We start from the raw sequence: 27,714 nt of genomic DNA on the forward strand, positions 1-27,714 counted from the left end.
CAGTGCAGCAAACCTCCCAGTATCACCCGACACCTCAGATCATCACCATCTTTGATTTATATTGACATTTCAGAGTGTCTTTCAAACAAGTATCAAAGGCATCCATCCTGCACACATCTCACTTGAGCGGCCGTGGAAACAGAATTTATTGTAGCATTTGATTAAGTCAACTTTATCCATTGATTTTCATGATTAATAAATGAGGGTTGTCTTATGCTTTCAGTGGTCATTTTCATAGCACACGTCTACATTTTCCATCTTCTCATAGCTTTAGTTTGGCGCTCTGAATGAGGAAGCAGTGCCCTCTAGTGTGTTTACTGAAAATACTCAATAAAAGAGAGAATCTTTTCATCACATGGACAGTGCAGTGGTGCTCAGGTGGAATAAGTGTTCTCCTTATCAGTATGAATTACCAATTGTACCTATAATACCAATATTTATTTCAGTATAGATCCTCATAACTATCCAGTTCCCTCAATTTAAAATTAGGATGATGAGTCAGATGATCATTTTTGCTCTTTATTAGAACAAAACATTACAAAACTGTTCTGAATTACAGTAATAAAAGGCACAAAAAGTACATTTAGAAACTGTTGCAGTGTTTTTGTACTCAAGGTTTTGCAAAATTCTTGTCCATTTACTAAAGCATGTCAACACTGTGGATAAATGTCACTTTGGCTCAATTATCTTTCTTTAAGTTTAGTTCTCTATGAGATATTTTTACAGGTCTGCTGAGAACTGGCTTAATGAGCCGATTGGTTATCAGTGTGTCCCCAGTTACAGAGTTTCTCTAAGCTAACCTCTTACATATATGGGTTTATTTTACAGTTTGTATTGTTTCAAATCAAACTTACAACATAAAAGAAAATGGATAGCTGATGGTTCTATCATCTGCTTTTTTGATTTGACCATTTACTCTCAAATTCAATCGGAAAAAAATCCTGCAGATAAAAGATTTCCTCCTAATCCTGACGTAGTTCCTGCTGCGGTGCCCCGCTGAAAGACTGTTTGGAAAGTTTCTTTTTCTGTAGTTGCCATGCTTCATTTTAGTTAAAAACCAAAAGCTACTGCTGTGCACTTGGAAGAGAAACAGCCATGACTCACACGCAGAGATGCTGCTGAAGATAGATCGTGTTGTCATTATAGCAAATGTCATTTTAGGTAATTTGGAACAAAATGAAACATGCTAATCTGAGCTCTCACCAACTTCAAAATATGTAAATTAGCACATTTAAATAGTTACATGTGTGACTTTGGAAACAACATGCTTTTGTTCCGCATGTTTAAATTGGCTTGGCACTACAAAGAGGTCATTTTTAAGGCTTATTCCCTTCACATGGTGAGCTGTTCAGCATTTCACCACCATTATTTCTGCTTTCCGACGTGTGCGTAGGAAACAAAGGCATCTGTACTGAGTCTTGCTGCAGAGCAGTGCTGAAACCCTCCGGTACACCTGAAGGTTTCACCATCTGTGGGCAGAATGAGTGGCAAAGAGAAGAAATCTAAGATGAAACAATAAATACGAACAAAAAAAAAAAAAACAAACACTCATCTACTTTAAGTCTAAACAATCATTCTTCATTCTATCACTCACCTCCATAATAGAAGAGAACTGCAATCCCAACAGCAACACTGAAACAGCTCAGGAAGAACATCGGCCCTGCAGGCAGAGAGAATAAAGACGTTCTCATCCGAGTTTCTAAGAAATATTACAATTCTCGTGTCGGTGGTTCAACTTAAGATTGCACTCAAATGTGTGTTGATACCGCTGAAGCATCAGCTGGCATATTTCCATTTCTCCTCCTAAACAAGCCCTACCTTTTAATTTTGGTGATGATGAGGAGTGTGTGTTTTTATGCACCCTCCATGACCCACTTTCCCGCTGACATACCTTTGACCCAGTGATTGTGCCCCTGACTGTTCACTGGAATGCAGGACAGAGGAAGTTGCTTTGCACGTGGGCTTAACTGACCCACAAAGTGAGCGGGACGATGAATGGCGTGGAGGGGGGGGAGGGAGGTGGGGGGCAGCGGGGCCCGCATTCTGATGCTCGGGGTTGAAAGGTTCATCAGACAACTGCGCCCGCTGAAGAACGAAGCTTAGTTGAGCTTAAGGGGCTTATCGTCGGGGGATCAGCGAGGGGAGCAGAGGCACTGGACACACACTCACACACACTGTAAGACTCGCCCATTCAAAACTTCACACAGTGCTCTGGGGGGGGGGGGGGGGGCTGCTTTTTATTTCCAGTAGTCATTGACACTAAATTATTTTGATGCAAACCTTTTCAAAACCTTCAGACATGTATGGGAAACGGTTTGGGCATTCTGTTTTACAGTTTGTTGGGCTACAGTTTCTTCAAACTGAAAACATCTTCATTAATAAACTTATTGACATGAATGAAAAGTACTAAGCTCAATACAGCTTTTTCAGTTCCCAGCAGAGACGAGCTGATTGAGTCTACCTTTGTCATTTAGCACGTACTGCTTCTCGTAGACCGCCACGGCGTCCGCCTGGGTCGGTTCCTCCGTCTCTGCAGCAAGAAGAAGAAAGAGAAAGTGGTGAAAGAGCAGCGGCTCGGCTTTAAATAACACCCTGTTCAATGTCAGATCTACTACTTGAGCTGCAGCCCGGCTTCACGCTGGCTTCTCTCTGCATCTTAAAGAGGATAAGCTCACATCAAGTGAGGCAAGGAAATGACACAGTCGGGGAGCCACAGTCGGAGGACGCGTTGGAGGCTAAACATACCTGGATCACAACAAAAAGAAAATACCCGTGAAGTTTTTCTTTTTTTCTTCCTGGTCCAACTGCACACCTGTTCTGCATTGCAAATGCTTCTATTACATTATGTAACGGGACCTTTTCAATAAGATTCATCGTTCTGTTTCAGGAAAATGAGAGCGGGTCTGATCGATGACTTCAGGTGGAAAAGTCACGTGGTCAAAGCCACTTTGATTAAATGTCACGCCACAGTGAACACAGGCAGCCGGTACGTGCACTGGAACAGTGACGCTGAACTGTGAGGAAAGAAATGCTCATCAGGATCTGAACTGCCTTTATAAAGCTTTACAAGTCTGCATTAAACAAACTGATGAGTGTGTTTCATTGTGCTTTTGTTGTTTTTTTTATGACATGTTACAGGAAGAAATCTTTGGAGGAAAGAAAGGCCTGGAGTTAAATAGTTAAACTACTTCAAATGTCTGAGATTGAGTCCCAACTTTTTCCGGCATCTCTATTCAGCAACAGCAAATATCTTCTGTTCCACTCCAGAGAATGAGGAACATCTCTTTTTTTTCCAGCTTCTCCGGGTGGTTCTCACTTCTTAATATTACAAAACAAAATTCTATCAAAACAGCTTTGTTCCTATGATTAATAATTAATTAAAAAAAAAATGCTGGAGAGATACCTGGCACATTCATTCACACATATCACACAAACCTTTTATTTATCTTCTCACCTGAATATTGTTAGTCATCTTTAATTTATTCATTCAGGATTCCTTCCTTCAGTGTGTTCTGGTTGTTGAAGTTTTGGGTACTGATTATGTTTTTGTCTGCTGTACTATTTTAAATTAATTTTTCAGTTTTGTGAATATTTGTCCTAATGGATGCTGTCATCTTACTGTCAAACAGGAATATTTCACACACTGGCTGTTGGATAAAGATGAGGAACCCATGAACAGTGCTTAAGTTTTATCAAATGTACATCTCACAAATAAATAAACCCTTTTTCTTCTATCCTGTGAGAGCTGATAAGATACGTGTAGTTTTCAATACCATAACTTCCAGACTATGATTAATAAAATTCAGAAATTGCCAAGAAAGCAGAGAAATTATCTTTGAGGCTTTTTACTTTCAACTACAGAGGCATCCAAGATTTCAGTGGAAAACATTCAAGAACCAAAATCATAAGCAAATAGTAATATTAATTGACTACCAGGAAACTTGTCCTGGAATAGAAAATTAGAAGCAGTCATTTACTGCATATTTTCAACGATTCTGCACCCATATAATGAAAATATATCTGGCCTGCCTGAACTTGAACTATTTATAGTTCAAGAAGGATAAAATATTAAATTGAGGGATAAAAATGTCCTGGCAGACTTACATCATGAAATCTTAATTGCTTTACCTCTTCTTCTCATCGTGGTGGGAAGGTCAGAGTAGACGTCTTCAGCGTGGATCTGAAGCGCTCTGTAGAATTCATGGCAGGCCTCTTCGCCTTCCCCGTACAGATGCTCCAGCAGCTCGAACACGCGCTCCTCGATGGGAACGCTCAGGTTCCTGAACTGCAGGTACATGAAGGCTGCAGTCAGTGACTTGATTTCAGCAGATCGGATCAGAATGAACGGACTCTTCACCGGCGGTACCGACTCGGTGGGCTTCCTTGTCGCTGAGTATCTGAGGGTAGATCCTGTTGAGCTGCAGCACCAGCTGGTCCACCAGCTCAGCGTCCATCCTTCCATCCGAGCACAGGAAGTGGGCGTCGTTCTGGAGCTGCTCGTGGAACCCATCAATGTCTGTCCAAGAAGGATTGAAGACGGTATAGAATGTAAGTGCGCTCAACTCAGCAACCTCATATCAGTCCTAATTTTATGGCGAAATCCATTGCATGAAAGAGCACAGAGACCAGGTCACAAACAGGTCATGACCCTGCCACAGTCGTGCCAAATGACACAGCTCCCATGTACTAAGCTGATCTTGGCACCCGCCCTGTTCTGAAAATAAATCACTAAGAGGTTTACTGTCCTGTTTATAAAGGTGAACACTCACACCTCTAAAGTTCAGCTAACTATAATTCATTAAAAAAAAAAAAAAAAACAGCATGCAAAGTGAAAGCAGGGAGCCTGTGGTGTGTTGATCATTATTCAAATTAGCCTTGTGGTTGTTTTTCATTGTAATGGAGCCTCATTACTCTGCCAAATGTCCTACCCTGTTTATATCATGAGGCGGGAGAGTCATGGGCTTGCAGAGCAGATAGAGGATGACGGGTGCATTATGAATTGAACTGCTAATTTGATCAAGGGAATCTTCAGTCAGTCAGAAAATTAAATTGTGTTTTACTCATTGAGATCCAAATCTGACACAATAATCTGTTTGTACCACATTACATCAGGAGCATAGCAGCTCAGTGGAGAGGAAAACAATGTTTTTGGCTCCAACTATCAGCAAAATTAGTCAATAATTAGGACTATCATGTGTTACATTAAGTGACTTAGGTTTTCTCAGTGTAATCAGAGTTGATGGCGCCAATCAGCTTACTGCAATATCTTCAAGATTGCTTGTTTAGTAAGCAAACACTTTTGATGGTCCAAACAGGAATAATTCCATGTAAAATCAAACATTGCTGTAAAGCTCTTACCAAGATCAGACTGGGATGAGACTGACAGAAGTAGAAGCTCCATCTTCCAGCATGTTAACAGCAGTGTGGGCAGCTCTCATCAGACTGGAGGTCCCTTCATGAGCAGGTCTTCACGTCCAAATAATCATTTACATACAAGTAATCAATAACATCCGGTTCGATATCATCCCTCCAAAAGCAACGACTGCACTGGAAATGTTAGACTGAAGGAGTGGAGCAGGCGGCCGGCTGCAGCTCAGGTGTGCCACCGGAAAGAGTCTTTTCCTGGAAGTCAGAACGTCTCACCCTGTCTGGACTCTCAAGCCTGCCGCGCTGACAAGAGACTCGGGAGCCGTGTGGCGTTTGACTTTTTGGACTTACCGCCAGCCTGAGCGGTAAAACCTCCAGGGCTCCCCGGGGTGAAGGTCCCTGCGGCGGCGTTACATCAGCGCGCGACGCAGCAACACCGGCACGAGCGACGATTACAGGACAAAAGACCGATGACGGCAAGGTGATGAAATAGCGGAGGAAATACATATTCTCCTGAAAATACTGAAGCACGATTTATTTTTTTATTGAAGTATTTAATTTAAATATAAGTCGTAAAGTTTGCACTCTCATCTCACAGCTGGAATGGAGTCTGCATGTTCTCTCTCTGTGTCTGGAAGGATATTATTTGTCCATGTGTGTCTATTTTTGAATCGATTTAAAGCATAGACAATTTTTTTTATATAAATGTTACCGTATTTAAGTCCCGTTTCCTGCTGTTTTTCTCAAATACTGCCTCCACATGATGCTGGCGTTCAACAGTGTCACGTGAGAGATGCTGGGATGTTTTCAGTGGGCGGCTGACCTCAAACAGAGTCACGTTTGGGGCGGAGATAAAAAAAAAAATGAAAGAAAATGCCTTTGATTCCTATCAGGCTAGACTTTCAAAGCACATTAGACTTTCTTCAGCAGTGAAGGCTTTAAACTCTGCAGGCAGAACTGACATTTGAAACCAGGACTGGAGGCATTGATGAAGTTGTATAATGTTGAAATTCCACATATTTTTGTAAATTTGAATTTGTTCAGGTTTTGTAAAAATCTAACTAATTAAATGTGAACCATTTCATAAAAGTGGATGTATTTGTTGTTCTGCAGGCATCCTGCTCTGTGGTTTTACCAATTCGGCCAGAAAGGCGAGCAGCAACACAAGTTCCAAAGTAAAAAAAAAAGTGTTTTCAGTTACAGGAAGTTACCTAAAGGCGTGTCTCTGTGTGTCTATGACTTTAGGTTGGATCAGCTACTGATGGTGGAGAAAACACAGGTGGTTGTTTCACAGTTCAAACCCAGAAGTAATAAGAGAAAATCCATTTATTGAGATTCCTTAAAATTATTATTTACATTCTGATCAATATTTTTCAGCTCTGCTGTAATTCAACAGATGTGAGTATCCTAATTATATACTATTTTTTAAGACATCCCTCTCAGACTACTGCATTGCATTTTGAACTATTAATAGTCACAACATTACATTTATTTTGCAGCACGTGTAAAAAGTCCAGGCTGGGGTGCTGAAAAACGTAATTTCTCCTGTTCTCCAGCAGAGGGCAGTGTGCCATCACAGTTTACAAAAGGCACAGAGAGTCTGTCCATCAGCAGGTCCATGGAGTCCTCACACTGAGTGGCACAGCAGGTACATTTAAGGTGAAATGCTGACAGTTCCCATCGTCCTCATCAGTGGAGTGAAGAGCAGATCTGTTCAGTAAACACACGTCTGACTGATTTTACTCACACTGATATAATCCTTATGGAAAATTCTTTGGGGTTTTTATTCCTCGCGCTGAGTTCATCCTCAGCAGGTGTGCTCCCCTGTGCCAGGCCGTCCCGCTGTCCTCCATACTGCCACACCACGTTCCCCACCGCAGAGATCTGGATCAGGCCTGGACTTCCAGCCAGAGGAGGCCCGGGGTACCGCGGCGGATCACAGTCTTGGACGTGGGGCGAAAGGGGCTGGTCATAGTCGTGTCCTGGCAGAGCAGCGAGCGGAGGCGTGGGGCCAAAAGCGCAGGCAGGATTGTAGCCGTACTGCTGCTGACATCTGCTGAAAACAACGGGAAGATGCTCATTTAATGTTCTGATCAGTTAGCAGTGTGGTTTAAGTATTAACAGAAGAGCCCAGGTCTCACCTGCACGCTCGCCTGCTGTCGCTCACAGCGGGGTCACTGCTGTCCCAGAGCATCTTCTCCTGGGCGTTGTTGTTGTTGTTGTTTCGGCCTTTATGACTGTAGCGGGACCTGTTCTCCTCCTGACTCTGGGCCTGCTCCTCCCACTGCCACATATCGGACTCTCTGACATAAACGCACCAAACCAGCTGGTCAGTATTTCATCTTCACCAAACCTTCCAACAATTTAAAAGAACTACTCGCATTCTGCTCGTGCACAATTCTAAAATATTGTATTGTTTTTTTGGATCACAGCAGAATATAAATATATAAAGAATAAGTAAACTACAGAATTATTTTTCTGAATAAAACCAGTAGCTGACTGCCTTTACAGAAGCTCTTCAGCCCTGACAAAAACATCATCGAACATGACTTTAGACTGGTCATTCAGATGGTTATGAGTTACTGTGCTTGTTATTTACAAATTTTTGTTAGAAATCAGAAGAGATAACTTGTCCAAGCTTTAAGAAAAAGACCATAAAAAGGTCAAAATGTATATTTGTACATTGTTAGGACCACACCTTCAGTAAATTCATGACCTCAAAAGTTGTAACCATTCAGAATAACATCACGAGTCTACTAAACCACTAAGATTACTGAGCAAAACCTTTGCAACTCATCAAGTCATGCCATCAGAGACACATCTATTGGCTCCACATTTATTCTGTTCACACTGAGCCAATGCCAAAACTGTTGGAGGTGATTTTCTGGTCTTCATCTTAACACTGAGTTTGTGTGTCGCTACGTGAGGACACGGAGTTACTCCCCCTCCTGGACACCTCACATGTCTGTCCTGTCGGTTCACTTTGCATTTTTGTTAATTTGCATGAATATTCAGTGACTCTATTTTTGAAAGTGTTATAACTTTGCGACATCTGACTGAACATTTAGCGGCGCTTAAAATAGCTCAACATTGACCTCAGTTTCTACTTATGCAGGGAGCATTTGCATAACCAGATCCAGTAATGTTGTGCAGTGTAATATGTATTCTTCCTACACATGTATGTCCTCATTCATTTGGCGACTGTCCAATTTATCCTGGATTAGGCGTAATAATAATTGAAATGACTTGGCTTCAACCTGCAGCTGGTGGTAATTCCTTCCTCACTGACCTCTCCTGCTCCTTTCTTTTGTCCTCCTTGATGCAGTCCAGTAGACAGCAGGTGATGAAGGCCGCAGACATGAGGAAGATAATTGCGGAGCTCACGATGGACGCCAGCACCGCCACGCGGAAACCGTAGTCCTCGTAAGGGGACAGCGCTGCAGCGTGACAGAGGAAGAGGGGGTTGGTTGATTAATTTATTGACTTTATTTCCGTGTTATGCACTCCGTCTACAACTTTATCCTTCAGGCCGCAACACTTCCTGAGAGACTCCGCTTCACGTCTACAGACACAGTCTGCTCCTGTCTTTACTCTGGAGAAATTGGCAGAAATGAAAATCATTCTGCAACTTGCCGGCTCATCAGGGAAAAGACAATAAAATATAAATTTAATGTTTAATTTCTTTCAGTGTCTGATTAGACAGCTTTTCCTCTCTCATGGTGATTGATTCTGAATTATAATTAAAATCCTGCTTCCACTTATTCCATTCATTCACAAAAAAAGCCCCCCGTCCAGCTCTGCACCTGAGTGAAAGTATTCCTGCTCTCCTATATTAGCATTAATATTGTCCTTTAATGAGCTTTTTGCACGAACAGCAAATCATTTCCTTCCCAAATGTGTTTTCATGCAGCTTAAAGCAACAATTATTGGAAGCCAAATACTACATTAGGCATCTTCATTAGCCACAATGCCTATAATAGCATAATATATATTCCATCTCCCCCGAATAATGAGCTGATAAAGAGTTGGGGGGGGGGAGTTCTGCAGCCTTTGCAATTCTCACGGTGAGAGTAGTTCAGTCTGCACAAACACATTTCTGTGGGAAAATGTCTCAGCAGACTCATTGAGACTCATGCACCGGTCGACCGGAGTCGTTCTCTCCACACCGACGGTCACTTCAAGGTCTCCGTCTCTGTTTCTCCTTACGTTTGCAGTAGGTCTGTCCCTCCCAGTGGGTGCTGTTTGGCCCCATGACACACGTCAGATCGCCACCAATCAGCCTGTGCTTATCGGGGCACTGCAGGGAGATGACTGTGCCCACGTTGGTGCCGTTGCCCTGGATGATCTTCTGGGTGCCCAGGGCCGGGAGAGGCACGGGTGCGCACTGAGCCTGGGAATGAACTGAACCAGACAGAGTCAATGGTCAGATGGTGAACAAGCTCGCAGCGTGCAAGAAATGTGGTTGTTATGAATGAATTATGCTGCAGATGTTGAATATGCATCAATCACAAAGACTTTGCCCAAAAGTTTTTTTTGCCACATGTTTAATTCATGCGTCTTCAAAGAAAAATTTGTATTCACAGAGATGATCAGTCAACTCAAAATTCATGAGCTGCACAACAACCGCTCAGAGAGTGAACTGTAAGAGAGAAGGGAAAGTGGAGAAACAAGGGAGTGCTGCAAATGATGCTCGGAGTAGAACGGGACAGTCATTCCACAGCTATATCGGCTCTGCACCCCTGTAGGGCTGTTCGACACAGTCTGACAAAACACAGCCACCCTGGAACAGCCCAGCATCCAATCCTATCGGAATCAAAGCAGGAAGCTCGATAAATCATTAAACAAAAGGCCCGCGAGGTTGATGGGAACGCACACACCATCTGGAGGCACGCTTAACAACTGGTTATCATACAGCACAGCGGGGCGCTCGGCACATTACAGGAAGGGCGGCCGCTCACTGTGTCAGCGCCACAAAAACCAGCAGCCTAAAACATCAGTGGCTTCATCGCCACACAAGACGGTGGACTGAAAACAAACAAGACAAGATACATTTGGAGATTTTCAAAAGCATGGGAGGAATAGTTTCCTAAAACAAACTAGTTTACTGAGTTAATTCATAGTTTTCATGCAGCAGATCTGTGACATGGGAGGGACTGGATGGTGTTTGGTGTGTATATGAAGTCTAATTCAGGCCTGTACAAACACTGAACCATGTGGTGCACTTTTATCCAAACTACATCAAAACTTTGATGTCTCATAGAGATTCACACAGAGGCAATGAATGGATCAGACCAAAACTCGATCATTTTTCTCATCTCCTGATCCAGACACAGCGGCAGCAGACTATAGACCCAACTGGGATGAATCCCACCATGAGGACCATGAGCATTATCTCACCATATCCACATTTATGTAACACAAGGACACGCTTCCATGAGAGAGAGAGCACTGGTTTTATGTAATGAGTGTCTGGCTGAATGAGCCTGCATGTGTTAGATATCCAGCTGTGCACCTGACGTTTACATCAGCCACAGTGTTGATGAGGGGGGTTTAGGTTTTTCTATATGTCTGACATATTTAAAAAAAACCAAAAAAAAAAACAAAAAAACACTGATTGGACACTATATGCTTGTGAAAACCATATCATGAAATCATACACACACAAATTATATGGGTATATATATATATATATATATATATATATATATATATATATATATATATATATATATATATATATATATATATATATATACAAACATATGCAAACACTATCACTGCAAATACTGTAAGTCCCTGAAGGGATATTGCACAAGAGGGACACACACACACACACACACACACACACACACACACACACGGAAATGAACATTATTTAAGGGGGCAACATGAAGACAAGTAGAATATAAAACTGTCAGAAGTGCCAGAACGCAGCAGCCTGGACTGACCATCCCACAGCGCGTGCGTTTGTGTTCATCTGTCCTACCTGAGTTGTTCCTGCCATCCTTGTTTGGATGAGCCGTCCTGGACACATCTGCTATTGAAGCTGTTGCTGCTGACATGTTGGTGACAGACGGTCGATCCCCTCCAACACGCACACACACACTCACACACTCGGCAGCAGCTCTCCTTGGTTGTGCGTAAAGACTGCGCAGCGGTCGCTCCTCTGCGCCCGGTGCAGGGGAAACAATTTGTTGTGTCGCTTCAGCGTCTCGGGACGAGTTTCTCCTCTTTCTCCCGGTGAACAGACCGTGGTCCACAGAGTCCGGTCCCCACTGCCCTCCCTCCTCCCCCCCCCCCTGCAGCTCTAATACCCGGTCGGGACTAAAGCGGCGCGTCGGAGCCGCTGTCGCGCAAGAGGATGAGCGCCGGGGAGGACGAACGGAGATATCAGTCGAGACCTTGTTGAGCGAAGCAGAAACGACTCCCCCGTGTTACATCAGGTCAGGTCAAGTTGGGCATCGGAGCTGCGCCTCATGTCCGATGAGTGGGCGGACGAGCAGCCGGCAGCTCTCAGGATGTGAGCAGGATGCTGCGCCGCCGCCGAGTTCGAGCCTATCAGGGCGCTTCTGGGTTCAAACTGTGAGAAAGGCCAATAACTCGTCACGTACGACAGACTCTTTGTTTTGTTTTTTCGGAAATGCATGACTAACAGTGTACAACTCACACAGCACTAGATCCACATTTAAAAACATACGAACGTTAACCCCTGGCTGCACAGATTATTTACTAATCAAGGTAATTTTGTTGCACTTTAACTTTGTTTGTCCTGATAATGCTTTGCTTGGTATTGTCAGTCACTATTTCACTAAACTTTTGTTCACCAGAACAGGAAAGCCCCATTAACCGACTGCAACAAGTTATCCTGACTGAAAGAAATTCACAGTAGACAGTTTTGGATGAATTGCAGGAGCATAAATATTAGTTCACCGGGATAACAACAGCTGCTGCTGTTTGCTGTAAATGCAAAAGGATGTATTTTATGTAAAGAGTGAATTCCTGTGGTTTCCGCAGAATGTTTGTGTCACATTGTCTGTTGCATTCACACCAACCACACACCAGCAAGTTATGTTTCGGCATCTTACTCAAAGACACATCAGATGGGGTGAGAGACTTCCTGTACGTGCTGATCGAGCCACATTGGTTCACTTTACAGATCTGTTGTTGCTGCTTCTTCTCTGTCATTGCTTCATTGTTCTATTTGTTTACAGAACTGAGGAAATCCAGATTACAGAGCATCTTCATGCAATATGAACTTAACTGAGCTGATGAGTCTCAACAGACGTTAGAACAGAATAGAACAGAATTTAGGAAGTCACTTCTTTTTAAGGGAGTAGAAAATGACTTTAATTATTAGGAAGAGATGACTAAACACAAAGAGTGAGAAAGGAGTCGGTATGTTTTCTTTTTTTTTTTTTTTTAAACTTGCAGTCTGCCATCATCATATCACAACTCAAATAGACACATCATGTCAAAACCACAGCTTCTCCATAAACGAACGTACGCCCTGCTTCTTCATGTAAGTGTATCTTAAGACTGATCACAAATTTGTTTCACTTCCCTTTTTGTTTCTCACCACGTCATAGGCCATGGTGTCAGCGTGGTTGATGTGAATCTTTAACGTAGTTTTAAAGACAGCTTTAATGAACACTTTAAATGTGTTCACATGAGAAAAATAAACCAATTTAATTCGGAATGGAATGAAACAAAAGGAGGAAAAATAAGTGATGTTTGTACAGAAACTCCACCTGTGCACACAGCACTCACAGTGACAACAAAAACTGACGTTACACACACAACAGCCACTCCACACAGACAAAATGGAGGTTCCCTTTAACTTTGCCTCCACATTTGAAAGCACAACACTTCCCCTGTTCAAAGAGCGAGTCGGCCTGATGTCGTTGAAAATTCAGTGCATGCGTGAGTGTGTTTCTGCTGTGGGTGATAAGTGTCTCCACAGGCTCAGCCCCGTTCACCTGAGCAAACCCCCACGCACCTCCTCACACACTCTGGGAGCCTTTGTTCATTATTTTTGTACCAACTGTCTTACCTGATTAAAGCGATATCAGGCGACATCGCTGTTTAGCATCGTCTTGGAAAGCGTACCAGAGGAGGAGGGCAAGGATGTAAAAAGAAAAGCTCATTATCACCACTAAAGTCTCAGCTTAGGGACATAAAAAGTCTCCTGTTGTGTCCTTTTCTGCATTGTAACTGTGGAAGGGAAGTGGGAGTCTATATCCCAGCATCACAGATGGCCATAACGTTTCTCTGTGTGGTTTGTCTGTTGCATTTTGATAAGCACAGCTAAAACTGAAAGTAAGCTCGATCACAGTTGTGATTCCCAACTTAAATAAGCTTTCGTGTGAAATTACATCAGTCAGACACATTTTATCTGTGCAGCATTTGCCATGCAGGTCAGCTCTGTTAAAAGAAATTAAAAAATGATTGATGGAAATATAATGGTGCAAAACAGGTAGAGACAGGAAAATGATAAATGCAAGGCAAGAACTAAGAGAAATACGTATTAGAGTGTATACTAACTGTGATCATTTGAAATAGCATAGACAAGGTGAAATATTAAACTGACAAAATTGAGATTATTGTAATCATAAAAAAAACCAAGAGAAAACATTTGAAATGTAAATAGAAAAGAAATGACATCAAACAGGAGAGCATGGAATGATGGGATGCAGGACTCCACACTGGTTATGATCTTTGCAGATGACAGTGATTTGTATTCAGGATAGGGGATGGGTTGTAGAGAACCTGGAGAAGTGGAGAATTGCATTAGAGAGGAGAGAAATGCCTGGGAGTCGGAGTAAAACAAGGCGTGAATGGGAAATATGGTGAAACAGTGAGGATGTAGAGCCGACCATGGTGGCAGCAGAAAGACACAAATTAAAATACTTGGGGTCAACAATCCAGAGCAGTGAGAATATAAAATTGGGGTAAAGAAGAGGAAATGGAAAGTATGGAGCGAATGGAGAGTATCTGTGATCTGTGAGAGCTCCCAGGTACATCGAAGGTGGGTGATTTAGAAAAGATGGTCCTGACCAAAACACGGCAGGCTGAACTGGATGGAGCAGAGCTGAAGACGTTAAGATTTTCACTGGGAGTAGAACAGACAGGAATAAAACTCAGGACATTTAATCTGCCCGTGTTTGAAGGTTTGGCGGAAAAGTGAAAGAGACAGAGCTGAGATAGTTTTACTCTTACATGGAGGACAGACGATAGCCCGGGAGCTGCTGGGCAAGGCGAGATGTTGAAGGTTAATGAGGAGGGAGGACAGGCAGAGCTGTGAGGGTGTGGGAGAGCGAACTGGGAGAAAACGGCAGTGGCAACCTCTAACAGGACAACACATAGGGAAGGGAAACAAAAATGATGAATGAAAGCAAGCCATATGATCCAAAGTTAAGACTAAGGATGAAGCAAAAATAAAATCATTTAAAATTGTTTATGCTTTTTTTTCAGTTAAAAGCCAAACTGAGCACGTATGCTTCAATCTTTCTATTTTCCCTCAGATTCTGAGTGCCTGTCTCCCTCCAGGAATCCAGAATTCAGTGCCGTTCCTCCCTCAGAGGGTCAGGGACAAGGAGGGGGATGAGACGCAGGGTGAGGACATTTTCAGAAATTAGTGTGCTTAAAGCGGTGGCGTTTTCTTCTGATTTGGAGACGGTTGCTACAGCAACAGTTAACTTGTTCTGCAGGGTCTCGGGGAGTACACTTTGGACACTCAGTGCCTTCCACTTTACTCTGCACCCAGCTTTCTGTCCTCCGTGCCGTCTGCAATCCAAAAGACGTCCTGACGAATCTCTGGACGGTCACTCACGGCTGTCATATTGCACTGATCATCCCACCACACTTATTGTATCATATATGTATCCAAGTATTGAATGTGGTACTCAACCAAGAACATGAGCCCGTGAGTCTCACTGCAAACTGAATCAGGTCAACGGGGCTTTCTGGACTATTTCCTGAGATCGTTGCTGTTTTCATATTAATCTCCCCTGACAGGCCGAGGCAGGTGAGCGTGGTCAGCCCGACATGTCCGCCCCGCTCCTGACACAGTGTGACACTGTGGCTCTGCCGGGGGCGGGGCTGAAGGGAGGACCACTCCATCAGACAGGTAATTAAGTAGAGCAGGAGGGGAAACCGCCTCACGCTGCCAGCCGCGCCGTCGACGCCGCGCCGCTCAAACCAGGCTGCATATGGCCGGAGGTCCGGGCGGAGGGGAGTGAAGGTGCCCTCCGCCACTGTCCTTGCTTCTCCTAACAAGTCAACGAATGCGTGGAAACTACTCAAATGCAATTCAAATGGTGCAATAAAGAAAAGATTTAAAAGACAAAAAAAGGGCTTCTTAACAGACCATCTAATGTCATCGTCACAATCTGATTACAGATGGTCTCCCTGGTTTCTGCTGAGATGCATGTGGCCGATCAGCCTGCATGAGAATCTTTCCCAAAGGGACACCGGTGTTCTGGCTTTCTCTCACACACCGACGGACACACACCGATGATCTGCCCATAACACCATTAATACCTCTCTCTCTGTCTTTTGAGTCCGTAATCTCCGAACAAATCACTTTTTTCTGGCTGGACTGTGGCCATCAGCGGCCAGGCAGCTACATAAATCTGGACCTCGGCGCACTCACTGGGAGGGGAGGGAGAAATAGAAAGCAGAGGAGATGGGAAACGGCTGGCAGGTAAGAAGAATGAGGCTTTCGGAGGAAATTGAGTTGATCAAGCATTTCTTTGCCACAGTGCTATACTTCAGATGTGCACAGCTTGTGAGGCGCTGGGATACAGATGTACTGCTCTTTTTTCAGACGGCGTTACTGTAGCAGAGCTCAGCGCTGGGAGAAGTTCAGAGAGTTAGCCGTATGTGTTTTTATTTGGAGGGGATTAAAGTTGGTACAGCAAGTTGACTTTATTTTAAAACCCCATAAGCTTACATGCTACGTTATTTCCGCATCCAGCTGGTGACTGGTTTTTAGATTGTAAGTGCGTTTTACTCCAGGCAGGAATTTTAAAACCAGAGTTTTCAGATTAAGTCGGTGGTGGGTGGGCAATTAAATCAGGAGTGCACATGAGTTCGTCTTGTCATTTCAGGTCAGACTCTTCAAAAATTCTGTCATCAAATAAAAAAAAACCTCACAGGGTTGCTCTGTTTAGCAGTGGTTACTGTTATTGAATCTCAGAGATGAAATCTTCAGTTCAGATCAGAATTTTCTGTGTTGGATTTGCATGTTGTTCCTGTGCTTGCAGGACTTTTGGGGACTGCTGTCCAAATGTCAGTCATTTAAGGTGAATTGGTGGCTCTGAATTTCATATCTGACTGTGTCTCTGTCTTGACTGGCTGTGATTATAGGGATACTTTCTTCTTCAGTCCTGCAACCACAGAAAAGAGTCAGTTAAAAAACACAATCAGAGCTTATTGTTCTAGTCCATTTGCACACAATACTTGATGATTTCCTGAAAATTCTGCCTTCACACAGGCCTCAGTGAACAACTGCTATTATGTCTCCACTATCAGCTCCATTTTCAGCCTCCAGCAACTCTGTTCTGCTGCAAGATCCTCTTTTGATGGAAAGTCAAGTTTTTTCAATAATCCACGTGGTTGATATTTTGTATTTCTTTGAATACGTGCGATTATAGATACTGACTTATGCCTTGGAGGTTGGATCCTCAGAATTGGGTCTGCTGTGTAGCACTGGATACATCTTAACTTCTTCTGTAATAAACTCTCTGCATCATCCTGGAGTCCTGTGAATTCCTTCCAGCTCCTCTCTAGAATTTCTACAACACAGAGCACCTTGGATTCCATGAATCCTAAAGTCCAAATCCTTCACCTCCCCCCTGCCGTCTCATCAAAACTGGCAAAAGGATCGAGGAGGAATGTGATCATAAGCGAGAGGTTGGGTGGGGGGCACCATGTTGTGTCAGCGGCTCTGCAGGGTCTCGAAGTGTTTGGACTGGTGCAACCTTTGACGAACCCCACTGAGGTATCGACGGCGAGCAAACAGCAGGTAGCCCAACAGAAGAAAAACAACTAAATGATGAGAGATTACAGGAAGAGAGCACGGATGGATGCACCGACCCAAAACCATCAGAGGAAGAAGAGCGATAAGGAGAAAGCCGGAGAGATGGGCATTCGCGAGGTTAAGTGAGGTGCAGCGTGCTGAACTGTTAATTTCCGGGAAAGTGTAGAAAGCTGTATCACTTTCGTTTTTTGCAGGAGTGACAGCTCTTAAAGGAACAGACTCTGATAACAGGATTTTTTTTTTTTAATATATCAGGACTTCCATTGTCTGGTGGTTTCACTGTGAGGTTCGTCTACTTTTGATCTTGAGTTTATTTCAGTGAACATTCGTCCAGTTCCATTAACTCAAGAGAAAACATGAAGACTCTGCAATATTATTGTAGATATAGAAAACACTGGCCTCTTGACGGGTGCACAGCGTCTGAACATATTCCTGAACGTCTCTGTACATTCAAGCTTCTGTAAAAACCTCCTCAACCTCAATGTTTAAAGAATGAGCAACTGAAACAAGGCTTTGCTGCATTTCTGTGTTAGTTTCCATGTGCTCAATTATTTTTGTTTAGCTCCATCTCCATTGAATTTTTTTTTTTATTTCCTTAAGCCAAATGTTCCATTATGAAATGATTCTGTCGCTCAACTCGACTGCTTGTTCTTCAGTGAGCTTTAAGAGACGCCGTGTGGCTCCACATCATTTCACAATGTTCCCTGCAACTGACTGATGTTCTGCGAGATAAGAAATTCTGGTTCAAGGGTTTTCCACCACATTGTGATGTGTTCAGTGACTCAGAGCAGACAGTGTTCAGTTACAGATGGCGCTTTCTTTATTTAGGCCGCAGACAGATTTAATTCAGTGTGTGTGTTCTTACATATTTGTCAGAATGTAAAACTGGCGTGAAGTTTCCAGGGAATAAATTAGATTTAGATGTTGAAAGAGAGCAGACAGTGTAAATTTGAATGAATTATCTCCGGTGTGAAACAGTATAACTGAATGGATTTAAGCAAGGCGTGATACCACGGCGCCGGAGGTAATGAAACCCTGCATAATACAGATATTCTGACGACACCGTGGTCATTTACTCAAATAGATCAGGAGTAATCATCACCTAATCCGTCTTAAAAGATTTCTAATTATAATATAATGATAGGATGACCAATTCTGACTGAGATCCTTTATTCTCTACCTCCTCTCGGGCAGCGACAGTGTAATGCTTTATCCCCGGTGATGTACTGTTACTATTACTATCATCATCGGATTCATCTTTATCGTGGACCCTCTAGTATCTTTTAGAATATGCAGAACATTTTCTCAGGTTGTCTGCAGTTTTGTTTCAGTAAAATCTTTACATAAACTACATATCTCCAAAAGCATTGAGTAAACTAAAGGCTGAGAACATCCTGGAAAGGCTTCCTGGTTTGGTACTGTGAGAAAATCAACACATGCACAAGAAGAACAAGAAAACTCCACACAAGAAAAAGTCCAAAATCAGAATTGAGATCACTGTAAGACAAGAGTGCTGCTGTTTATCAGTTCTGCATCTAACGTCTAGAAAGTGACTTGTTTGGTCAGGGGTCAAAGGAAGTCTCCAGCTCGTTCACCCCGCGTCTCAGTGACTGGAAACGCAAACGCAGACAACAAAACCGAAGTGGTTAAAGACAAACACGTCTTTGCATGCAGCTCTCAGGAAGCAGGTGCAACCGCTTCCTCTCCGGGAATGAAGAACTGTCCACTTCCCTCACTCCACCAACCGAAGAAAACCTTTCTGCATTTGCATGCGTGCACGGGCGCCGCTGTAGATATGACTGCAGAGAGCAACATGATGCAACCGCCGTGACCCTTGGCGAGCTGCACGGCGAACGGACGGTTTCAGCGAGGGGAGAACTGTCCGAGTTAAAAAACGTGAATGAAACATGGGGAGGAAGAACTTTACTATTTCGCACAGGATGGAAAGTGTGACCTGAGGGTGAAACGAGCAAAAAGAGCTGCTGAATAACTGAAATGAAATGATAGTATCTGTAGGTGCCGCGCCGGCGGGTCTCACATCCAGCCGTACAGAGAGAGTTACGCCATCTTTCATTAGTTTAAGCCGTAAAATATCTGCACATGTAGAAAAAAAAAAGAATGATTATGTGAAAGGTTTCCTGTGTTAAAAGAAAAGAGAATTATCACCTGACATCTGCAGCCCACCGGCTCATTATTTCCAAGTCCAGGCTGCGACTGCACTATTCTAGTTCCCGCTCATTGGTCTCACAGTGTCATTTTTGGCCGCAGCAGACAAAACGTTGCAGCCAACAAGCCCTAAAAACTGACGATGCACTCACGGCTCAGCAGCAGATGGCAGACAGAACCAGTTCCTGATGAGCATCGTCAAGCATTCAGCAGCAAGGAGCACCGGATCACATAAACCCTGCATATTTTTAGGGTTATATTTATTGAATAAAAAAAAAAACAACTATTCACTGTCAGTTTTATCTGTTGCGCTGCCTTCTAACCTTTTTGACATGTGTCCCTCTAAAGTGATACTAGTCTCCTTATCTCTCCATCTGACAGGCTGCTGATAATAGTCTGTCGAAGCCTGCGAGGCTAAAATTAGAGGCAAAGGAAACAATGAACAAGTTGAATTTGTTTACTTTCCGGGCAAATATACTAGAGGGATGCGCTTATCAACTTTATACAAAAACAAAGCCAGAGAGGCTAAAAAAAAGGGAGATGGAGAGGTTTGAGCTTCCACAACGCAAACGTTTCTAGGCCACACACACACACACACACACACACACACACACACACACACACACACACACACACTCCAACAGCTGGTAAGAGGCTTACGCTCCAGTGGCATATAACAGCTTTCCCATTAAATCCATTTTCCTCAACCGAGGCCGCAATCCGAAACACCGAACGAATGTCTATACACTTGAAATTATCTGCTTTGTTTGCACTTGCGTTTTGAACCGGCGGCATCAGCGGCGCCTCAGATCAGAGGCCCGTGGACCCCCGGCAACCCGCTGGGACCTGGAGTAACACACAGGGAGCGATCTCAAAATAGCAGTTAGTACAAACGGGTATTGACTCTAAATGTCACTGAGATGATTTCAAAAGAATATCGACGCACGTCTGAAAAGATTTCCATCCTTTTTTAACCAAATCAGGCCCAAGAAGCACTCGGGCTGTGACATCTGTTCACCTCAGCGGTAAATCAATGTAATCAATGATATTTATGGTCATTAGGAGAGAGAGAGACCTGTGAGACTCTTTACTTTGTGTGACTCTGTTCCTTCGGTTTTAAATGTAATAAGATCAACGCTCTGTGGAAGAGCTTCTCTTCAAATAAATAGATAAATAAAGCGGAGCATCTGGATGTCTGATCTAATTGCCACAAACAGTAGGAAAAAGGTAAGTGAGACAGATTTGCTAAAAGCACTTAAAAAATAAACAAATCCTCCACAAACATTTACCAAGAAGCAGGTTGCCGCCATAAAAACCTCCACTGCTGCAGCTGAGAAATGCAACACGCACATTTTTTTCATAAAAGAGAAAAAAAACCCAACAACTGTGAAGCGGAGGCTCGAGTTTCCTCGGAGGAGACTCTGGAGAAATGACGAGGAGTTTATTATTTTTTTTTCCCAGCATGCTCTGCAGCTTGCAGCAGACACAGCAGCCACCCTGCTCCTTGCTATTCAAGATGTACAGCATGCAAAACTATGACAGAAGCGGGCAGTCAGCATTTCGCTCTCTATCTTTCCTCCACAGCTCACAGCTCGACCGAGAGGCCGGCCTTCCTCTATTCATCATTCTGACACCTAATGTTGACTTTCTCAATAAAGAAGTTTTGGTTCACAAAACCCATCAATAGCCGTCCTATCGTCGTATTTTTGGTGAAAATACACATCAATACCATAAAGAGCTGCTAAAACAACTAAAACAGCTTCAAAAAAAGAAAAAAAAGGAAGAAGAGAAACCTAACAGAAGGAGGGAGGTGTAGCTGAATTAAACCAAGATGCTGAAAAATTAAGCCAAGACAGCTGCAGCAGCTTTTCTGCACCCATTTCCACACATTTTCCATCAACACACACTTATCTCAGAGCTGATTCAGGAAGCTGAAGGACGCAGTTCTTTGCTGAAGCTCTGCTCTGTTACTCTGTTCAGTCATTTGAATCCTGCATAAATAAAAAACAGTAAATAGTGTAACTTGTGTGTTAAAGTAATCACCGATATGTAGTGTAGGTCTGTCTGTGTGTCACTCTGAGTGAGATGAGACTTTGTCGTCTCGGTAAAGGAGTTTCACTTCGTGGCGACAGCTGCCTGAGCTGCACACACGGAGCTTTCCTTTCTGCTTTGAAGCTCTGGAACTTTGAGCTCATTTCGATGAAACGTTCCTGATCCGGCAGTCGTCGACGGTTTGACTCCAAATCTAAAAACCTCTCGTGCCAACGAGAATTAAAACAACTGAATCACAACTGCCAAGAAATAAGCATGAAAAGTAAACAGGGAGGGGGAAAAGCTGTGGATCTTAACTCAACATATTATATTTCATTAGTGGAAGAGTGCAGGACGGCCGGTCTGCCAGTAAATTCCAGCTGGGGATTTGCTTTGGGGAATGTCTCAGCAACTGTTGAATAGATTTTCCAAAAGCTGTCAAAAAGTGCAGCACATTCAGAAACTTTGACATTAGCTTCAGTTGTAACATCTCAGGGCAGGACAGCGGCGTAGTGGTGAGAATTATGGGTTTGCACGTTCTCCCTGTGCACATGTGGGATTTCTCCAGGAAATCCTATTTCCTCCAACAGTCCAAAAACTTCACATTAACCTCTGATAATTTTGCTGTGCGTGTGTGTGTTCGGTCCAGGGTGCAGCCTGCCTTCACCAGGATCAGCTTTACGACCCTCACAGTCAGATAAAGCCGTACAGGAGAAAAACGTCATGTTTGGAAACGATCGAACATCGTCTCTGATGTACAGCTGGACTGCAGGGCCAGTACGACTGGAGACCTGTTTCATAAGTGAACATCTGAGCTTTGCTTGTAGATTTCAGTGAACAGAGCAGCAATAAAACACAAGCTAACATAAAACGTTAGGTGACTGGAAAATGAAGAGAAAACTGGCATGAAAAAAATGTGAAAAAATATCTGGCCGCTATGTCATATTGATATCTGCTGTCCGTGTTTTGTATGAGACACAGCTCACTAATGACATAATAAGAAAGTCCAGACATGTTAAGATCTTATTGGACAGTGCGGTACTGAAAGACCCACGTCTGTTTATTGATGATATGCTTGACTCTGCTTTTTCCACTGTGCACAATCCATGTTTAAAACACTCAATGTTGACTCTGCTCACTTACAGTACAACATAATGACTTCTGGAGCATAAAAAGAGGAACAAGGGCAAAGATAGCACGGTACATAAATATGAGTGAGTTTACATGCACAAAGAGATCCAATGACAAGTTTTCTTTCTTTCTTTTTTTTTTATAAGATTTTTTTTCTTCTTTTTTTTTTTTTTGCTACTTTAAGTTAAAGGCTGGTGCTGATAGGACCAGAGTGAATGGGACGAGGCTGAATAAACAGTTTTACAGTACAGTACTTGGTTTCCATCACATCAACTTCGGGAGAGAAGCAGGCCGACGGACGCTATGCTGAGATGGACGAAGAGAGAGAATTTATTTAGCGTGTGTACGAGAAGAGATATCGAGGATCTGAGGCCAGGCGACTCCACTCTGACTGATCTCTCTCAGCTGGACGAGACAACAAAGAGAGAGAAAACGTGGAGGATCGGTCAGATTAGAGGTCTCAGAATCCAAAGATAACGATGGAGAGGGAATTATTACCAAAGTACGAGAGCGAGGGGGGGTGGGGGGATCTGTTAGCGTGGGAGCATCGGGTGGCCAGCCACAAACATACACATCTGTCTTTTTTAAGTTAAATGTCTTCTTCTTCTTTGTTTCCTTACATCGCACTATAGTATACATACTGTACAACACCCAGCGCTGCGTCCCCCGGCAGGAGTGAAGAGAGCAGAGAGGCGGGATGGGTTTCTTACACTTTAAACATTCAATACTTAATAAACAAAAAGGGACTCATACATACACACGCACACACACACACACGCATATGCACACACACACAGACACACTTCCACATAAATGAAAAGACCATCGACTGCCTGGGTAAAACAGACACTCATGAGTTAATGCTTCACAACACCTTTGAATAATGTACAAGGAACTTCATATTTAAAAAAAAAAATCATAAAGGAACTTTTTTCAGCTATATTACAAATAAAGGTTCTTCAAAGTTTTGCTCCAGCTGTTGACGACACTGAGAAATAAAATATCCTAACCAGTGGTATTGGTGGCTTGACAGCATAGTCCTTCTTTGAGAGTGTGTTCGAGAGGAGAGGAAATATTTGCGGTCATGAGGATAAGATTGAAGTGGCGTAGGAAGGATTGAGTGGTCCTTTTAAAAAGAAAATATAACCAAAGAAAAAGTGCCAAGGTAAAGTGAATTCAAGTAATGTGTGCTCTATACACAGGAGAGGGAGGAAAGAGGGAGGAGGGGTGGGGGGGGGGCGAGTCCCGTGGCTCCAACATGGCTGCTACTGGCTCTTCCTGTGTTCGCTCAGTTTTGTCTGCGTCTCCGGGAGCGCGTCGCCGCGCGCAGCTTTGAGGAGGACGTCCAGCCACTTGGCCTGAAGTTCGGCGTCATGGGCACTTAGGAGCAACGTCTGATGGGTGTGGCTGAGCCGGAGCACGTGCTTCATGTCGGACTTCTCTGCCGCCGCCGCCGGCACCGCGCTCACCTCGAACCCGGGCAGAGGGACCGCCCGAGAGCCCTTTAAGTCCTGCACAGGAGACAAGTTGTGTTTAAGTGTCTTATTGTGGCTTTCCTTGACAATTTCCCCCTTTTACCCCAGATAAGGAATGATTCTTCTGAAAGCAACGTCACACAATTAGCGTTTTAAAGAGGTCTGATCTCGCAGCTTTAATCCTCCACCTGCTCGGGACTCCAATTACTGCACAAGTTGTGATATCCAAAGTCATTAATTATGGTCTGTGCAGACCCGCACGACGCCTTCAACGCATCAGTGAGTCTCACTTCAGAAATGTGACGACTCAGAGGTGAGACGGGTGCAGTCAGATTGTGTTTCTGGTGGGGAGTGTGCATTGTTAAATGCGTGAGTTTTTTTTGCTTCAGAAGCCGGATAGTCTATATTTCAGCAGAAATGTACAGTAAGCCTGCCCTCTTCTGTCCCTCCCCCCCCCTCCTTCTGCCTGTATAATCAGGAAATGCCCGTCCAACTCCCATTAATCCTAATCTTTGGAATGGCAGCTTTCTGCATTGCGATTGGAAAATTAGTCTTGGAAATGAAACGCGAAGAGGCTTTTACAGGCTGACTTCCCTTCTGTGCAGTGTATCCGTCTTTCTAGAAAAAAAACCCTTTTCAAAAATCTTTTTAGAAAATAAATCTAACTACTTAACATAATGAATTCTTCAAATTTCTCTGCAGAACTCTTATATTTATCCCTAACGGAAAATGTGAGTGTGTGTGTGATTTTTCTTTTTTTTTTAAGCCATCATGCAAGCCACTCGTTTTATACATCCCTGGGACATTATGAGGAGATTTATTGCGCCGCACAGAGCCAAGATTTCAAGGAACTACAGCAAATCCAAGGAGTTACATCATCCGCTGGGTGCAGACTGAAAGCCGCCTGCGCAGAGCGGCAGTGTCTCCTGCAGTAGCTACACCTGAAGTGAGATTCAGGACAACAAAATCCTCCTGGCCCAAATCTACAAGAGCACAGACAGCCTGGCGCTGGCAGCACTGCACAGATTTCCCTTATACACACACACACACACAGTCAGTGTGGCTCTGTAGAGATGTCCCTGCTGAAGAAAGGAAAGCAAAAAACATGTACTTGAATATCTAAAAAAAAAAAAAAAAAAAGGGCGGATTAAATCACTTCCTCACCTGTCCGCTGCTTTGCAAGTACAGCACCAGCGGCTCGGCCTTGGTGACGGCCGCCCACATCTTGTTCCAGCTCTTTCCCTTGTCCTGCACGTGGAGGTGGCCACACAGCAGGCAGTTCTCCCCCGTTAGAGACGACTGTCTCTGGAAACACAGTTCAAGGTCAAAGGTCAGCGATTGTACTCACAACATTCCACAGAGGTTTATATTTTGCTGAAATTCTGAATGTCTTGGCGGATTTGACGGTGGTGACAAACATGGCAGCGCGTGTTCATTATTATGCAACAACAATGTAGGGCAGAGTGAGATTTGAGCGAGGACAGGTGTTCAAGCTGCTCCTGGCCCTGTCCGACTCCTTCATGGCTTCCAGCTCCCTCTGGTGGTCGTTAATTGCACTGCAGGCGTGAGCCTTGTTTGTGCAGATCTGACCTGAATCATTATCACATGACAATTTCAAACACCCTGTCTATTAATAATCACATCAGATCAATGTCCGCTGATCGGCTCAGCAGTGAGTCACCAGAATAGACTGTAGATCCACCTGGAGGCAGGCAGACAGACGAACAGACACCTGAAGCCGGCAGACTGCCGAGTCAGCAGAGCCGACCGGTCCTCCTCCGGCTGACGGCTCATTATAATATTAGTCTTCAGGTTAGGTGGTGATTCATTGTGAATGTGTTTGAATTTATGAATAAACACAGACTGAGCGTGTCCTTTGCTACTTAAGACAACAGAGCTGGAACTGGGAAGGAACAATGTGAGTCTTTCTTTGTATTCGTTGCCTGCAGTGTGATCTGGAGACTGGGACATCAGTGTGACTTGCCCGGCATGAATCAAAACAGGAAAATTAACTCATGTACACGCTGTCGTGTGCCTATATGTTGCTTTATTTATTTAATTTATTTGCTCCTCAGAAACAAGCAGTGTGTCTCACCTCAGGCGCAGCTTTTTTTCTCTGCTCACCAGTGCAGAGAGTCTCCAGGCTGAGGCTCGCTTCAAAACATTCAGGGCACACTCGACTCGTTTTGTTGTCCAAGGTCTTTGAACACTTTGCACAGATGGCCTGCAGAAGGAGGGAGAGAGAGAGGGGGAGAGAGAGAGAGAGAGAGAGAGAGAGAGAGAGAGAGAGAGAGAGAGAGAGAGAGAGAGAGAGAGAGAGAGTTGATTGTTTGAAATATATTTCCACGTGTGTGCTCACTTCTACATTTCCCTCAACAGCGGCCAGATTTCCCTGCTCCCATCTGTGCTCACCGCTCCGCAGGACTTGCAGTGATGTTTGCGCTTGGTGAAATTGAAGCTTTCGTTGCAGCCTTTACACGTCTGCTTCTCTTTTTCCTTTTTACGAGAACTTTTCTGGGGTGGAAAAGGAAAAAAAAAAAAAAAAAAAACAGGAGTCAGATGCTTAAGAATTCACCTTCTGCACGGGTGACGAGTGGTGGAGGTCTGACAGGTCTTCGTGTTTCACCCTCTGTTTGCTCGTCTGTCTGCTTTCTATTAACAGACACATGCAGGCTCCCTCACAGACATGCTATTTCCTGTCACATTGTTGTTTTACACGCGTGGGATGAAGAGAGGAATCAATCGTCTTAGAATGATAACACAGGAACTCCTCTCACTGCTGCTGCTGCCTAATTAACAGGATCAAATAATGTGGTTTATATTTACAGACAGTGGAAACAGGTTAAGTTCACTCAGCGGTGTTATTATAATGAATTTACCATTCAGATTAGTTAAGATGTTGGGTGATGTCGCATTTTACTGTTGTAATCCCATAACAATTAGGATTATGTTTTGAATGATTTCCCTTTGTGTCAACAACTGTTGAGGATTAGCTGCGTGGTTGTGGGTCAAAGTTTCCGTTTCTGACACGCCTGTTTCACTCTAATGACCTCTCCTCACATCACTAATGTGAATGTGCAATTCAGTGTTGTTTCCATTGCTACAGTGAAAAGAATGATTTGTTTTTCTAATATGTGTGCATATGAAAGTTATGATAGTGTTGATGTCGCCTCAATTTCAAAACTTTGGAGCACGTGTCAGAGGGAATATCTGAAGAGATCAGGAGAAAAGGCATAACAGCAAGCAAATAAAAATAAGCAACAGCTCTGTGTTCATGTAAGCTTAAACATTAACTAAACACAAAGCCAAAGATCCTGCCTCAGTGAGTGCTACTGATTTTTTTTTGGAAAGAATGCAAATAAAACTAAATGAAAACAATGCTGGCATTTGAAGCATTCTTATCAAAATTACAGCAACACAACATCCTAAGTTTTTTTTTTTTTTTTTGCAGCAAATGCTGAATAAAGCTGAATATTTGCATGCTGAACAAAAACATCACAAATC

General features: G+C 43.5%; 3 protein-coding genes across 4 annotated transcripts in view; all 3 read right to left on the bottom strand.

Annotated features, from left to right (window-relative positions):
- Positions 1 to 1,313: 1,313 nt before the first annotated feature.
- Positions 1,314 to 5,544, bottom strand: LOC115408074 (caspase recruitment domain-containing protein 19-like). Its single transcript, XM_030118668.1, has 6 exons — positions 5,359 to 5,544; positions 4,371 to 4,516; positions 4,129 to 4,285; positions 2,462 to 2,530; positions 1,595 to 1,660; positions 1,314 to 1,469 (listed from the first exon to the last, which is right to left on the bottom strand). The coding sequence occupies exons 1-6, from the start codon at positions 5,399 to 5,401 to the stop codon at positions 1,366 to 1,368; spliced, it is 585 nt and encodes a 194-aa protein (XP_029974528.1). The 5' UTR covers positions 5,402 to 5,544; the 3' UTR covers positions 1,314 to 1,365.
- Positions 5,545 to 6,675: 1,131 nt separating this feature from the next.
- susd3 (sushi domain containing 3) lies at positions 6,676 to 11,955 on the bottom strand. Of its 2 annotated transcripts, none has more exons than XM_030118666.1 (5): positions 11,354 to 11,955; positions 9,574 to 9,768; positions 8,657 to 8,804; positions 7,509 to 7,670; positions 6,676 to 7,423 (listed from the first exon to the last, which is right to left on the bottom strand). In XM_030118666.1, exons 1-5 carry the CDS (start codon positions 11,427 to 11,429, stop codon positions 7,111 to 7,113), a joined length of 894 nt encoding a protein of 297 aa, XP_029974526.1. In that variant the 5' UTR covers positions 11,430 to 11,955; the 3' UTR covers positions 6,676 to 7,110. The 2 variants fall into 2 exon arrangements, with proteins under 2 accessions (XP_029974526.1, XP_029974527.1); XM_030118667.1 differs by having other exon boundaries at positions 6,676 to 7,420; positions 11,354 to 11,947.
- A 10,673-nt stretch (positions 11,956 to 22,628) lies between these two features.
- The window catches only part of fgd (faciogenital dysplasia), a 59,737-nt gene continuing 54,651 nt past the window's right edge, over positions 22,629 to 27,714 (bottom strand). Inside the window, exons 16-19 of the mRNA XM_030119370.1 lie at positions 26,623 to 26,724; positions 26,306 to 26,434; positions 25,375 to 25,515; positions 22,629 to 24,246 (exon numbers count right to left, since the gene is read on the bottom strand). Coding sequence (XP_029975230.1) covers positions 24,001 to 24,246; positions 25,375 to 25,515; positions 26,306 to 26,434; positions 26,623 to 26,724 — 618 coding nt within the window. The 3' untranslated portion in view covers positions 22,629 to 24,000. The remainder of the gene's footprint in view (positions 24,247 to 25,374; positions 25,516 to 26,305; positions 26,435 to 26,622; positions 26,725 to 27,714) is intronic.

The sequence above is a fragment of the Salarias fasciatus genome, chromosome 20 (genome assembly GCF_902148845.1).
Source record: "Salarias fasciatus chromosome 20, fSalaFa1.1, whole genome shotgun sequence".
Classification (NCBI taxonomy): Eukaryota; Metazoa; Chordata; class Actinopteri; order Blenniiformes; family Blenniidae; genus Salarias; species Salarias fasciatus.

Excerpts from the sequence above, each read along its gene's own strand:
- susd3 (XM_030118666.1), bottom strand. The coding sequence starts at position 11,429 with ATGTCAGCAGCAACAGCTTCAATAGCAGATGTGTCCAGGACGGCTCAT. Across the intron at positions 8,805-9,573 it reads GGGACAGACCTACTGCAAAC|CGCTGTCCCCTTACGAGGAC; the intron begins GTAAGGAGAAAC and ends GTCACGCTGCAG. Across the intron at positions 7,671-8,656 it reads AAAAGAAAGGAGCAGGAGAG|AGAGTCCGATATGTGGCAGT; the intron begins GTCAGTGAGGAA and ends CGTTTATGTCAG.
- LOC115408074 (XM_030118668.1), bottom strand. The coding sequence starts at position 5,401 with ATGGAGCTTCTACTTCTGTCAGTCTCATCCCAGTCTGATCTTG. Across the intron at positions 2,531-4,128 it reads CACCACGATGAGAAGAAGAG|AGACGGAGGAACCGACCCAG; the intron begins GTAAAGCAATTA and ends TTCTTGCTGCAG. Across the intron at positions 1,470-1,594 it reads AGTTCTCTTCTATTATGGAG|ATGGTGAAACCTTCAGGTGT; the intron begins GTGAGTGATAGA and ends TTCTGCCCACAG.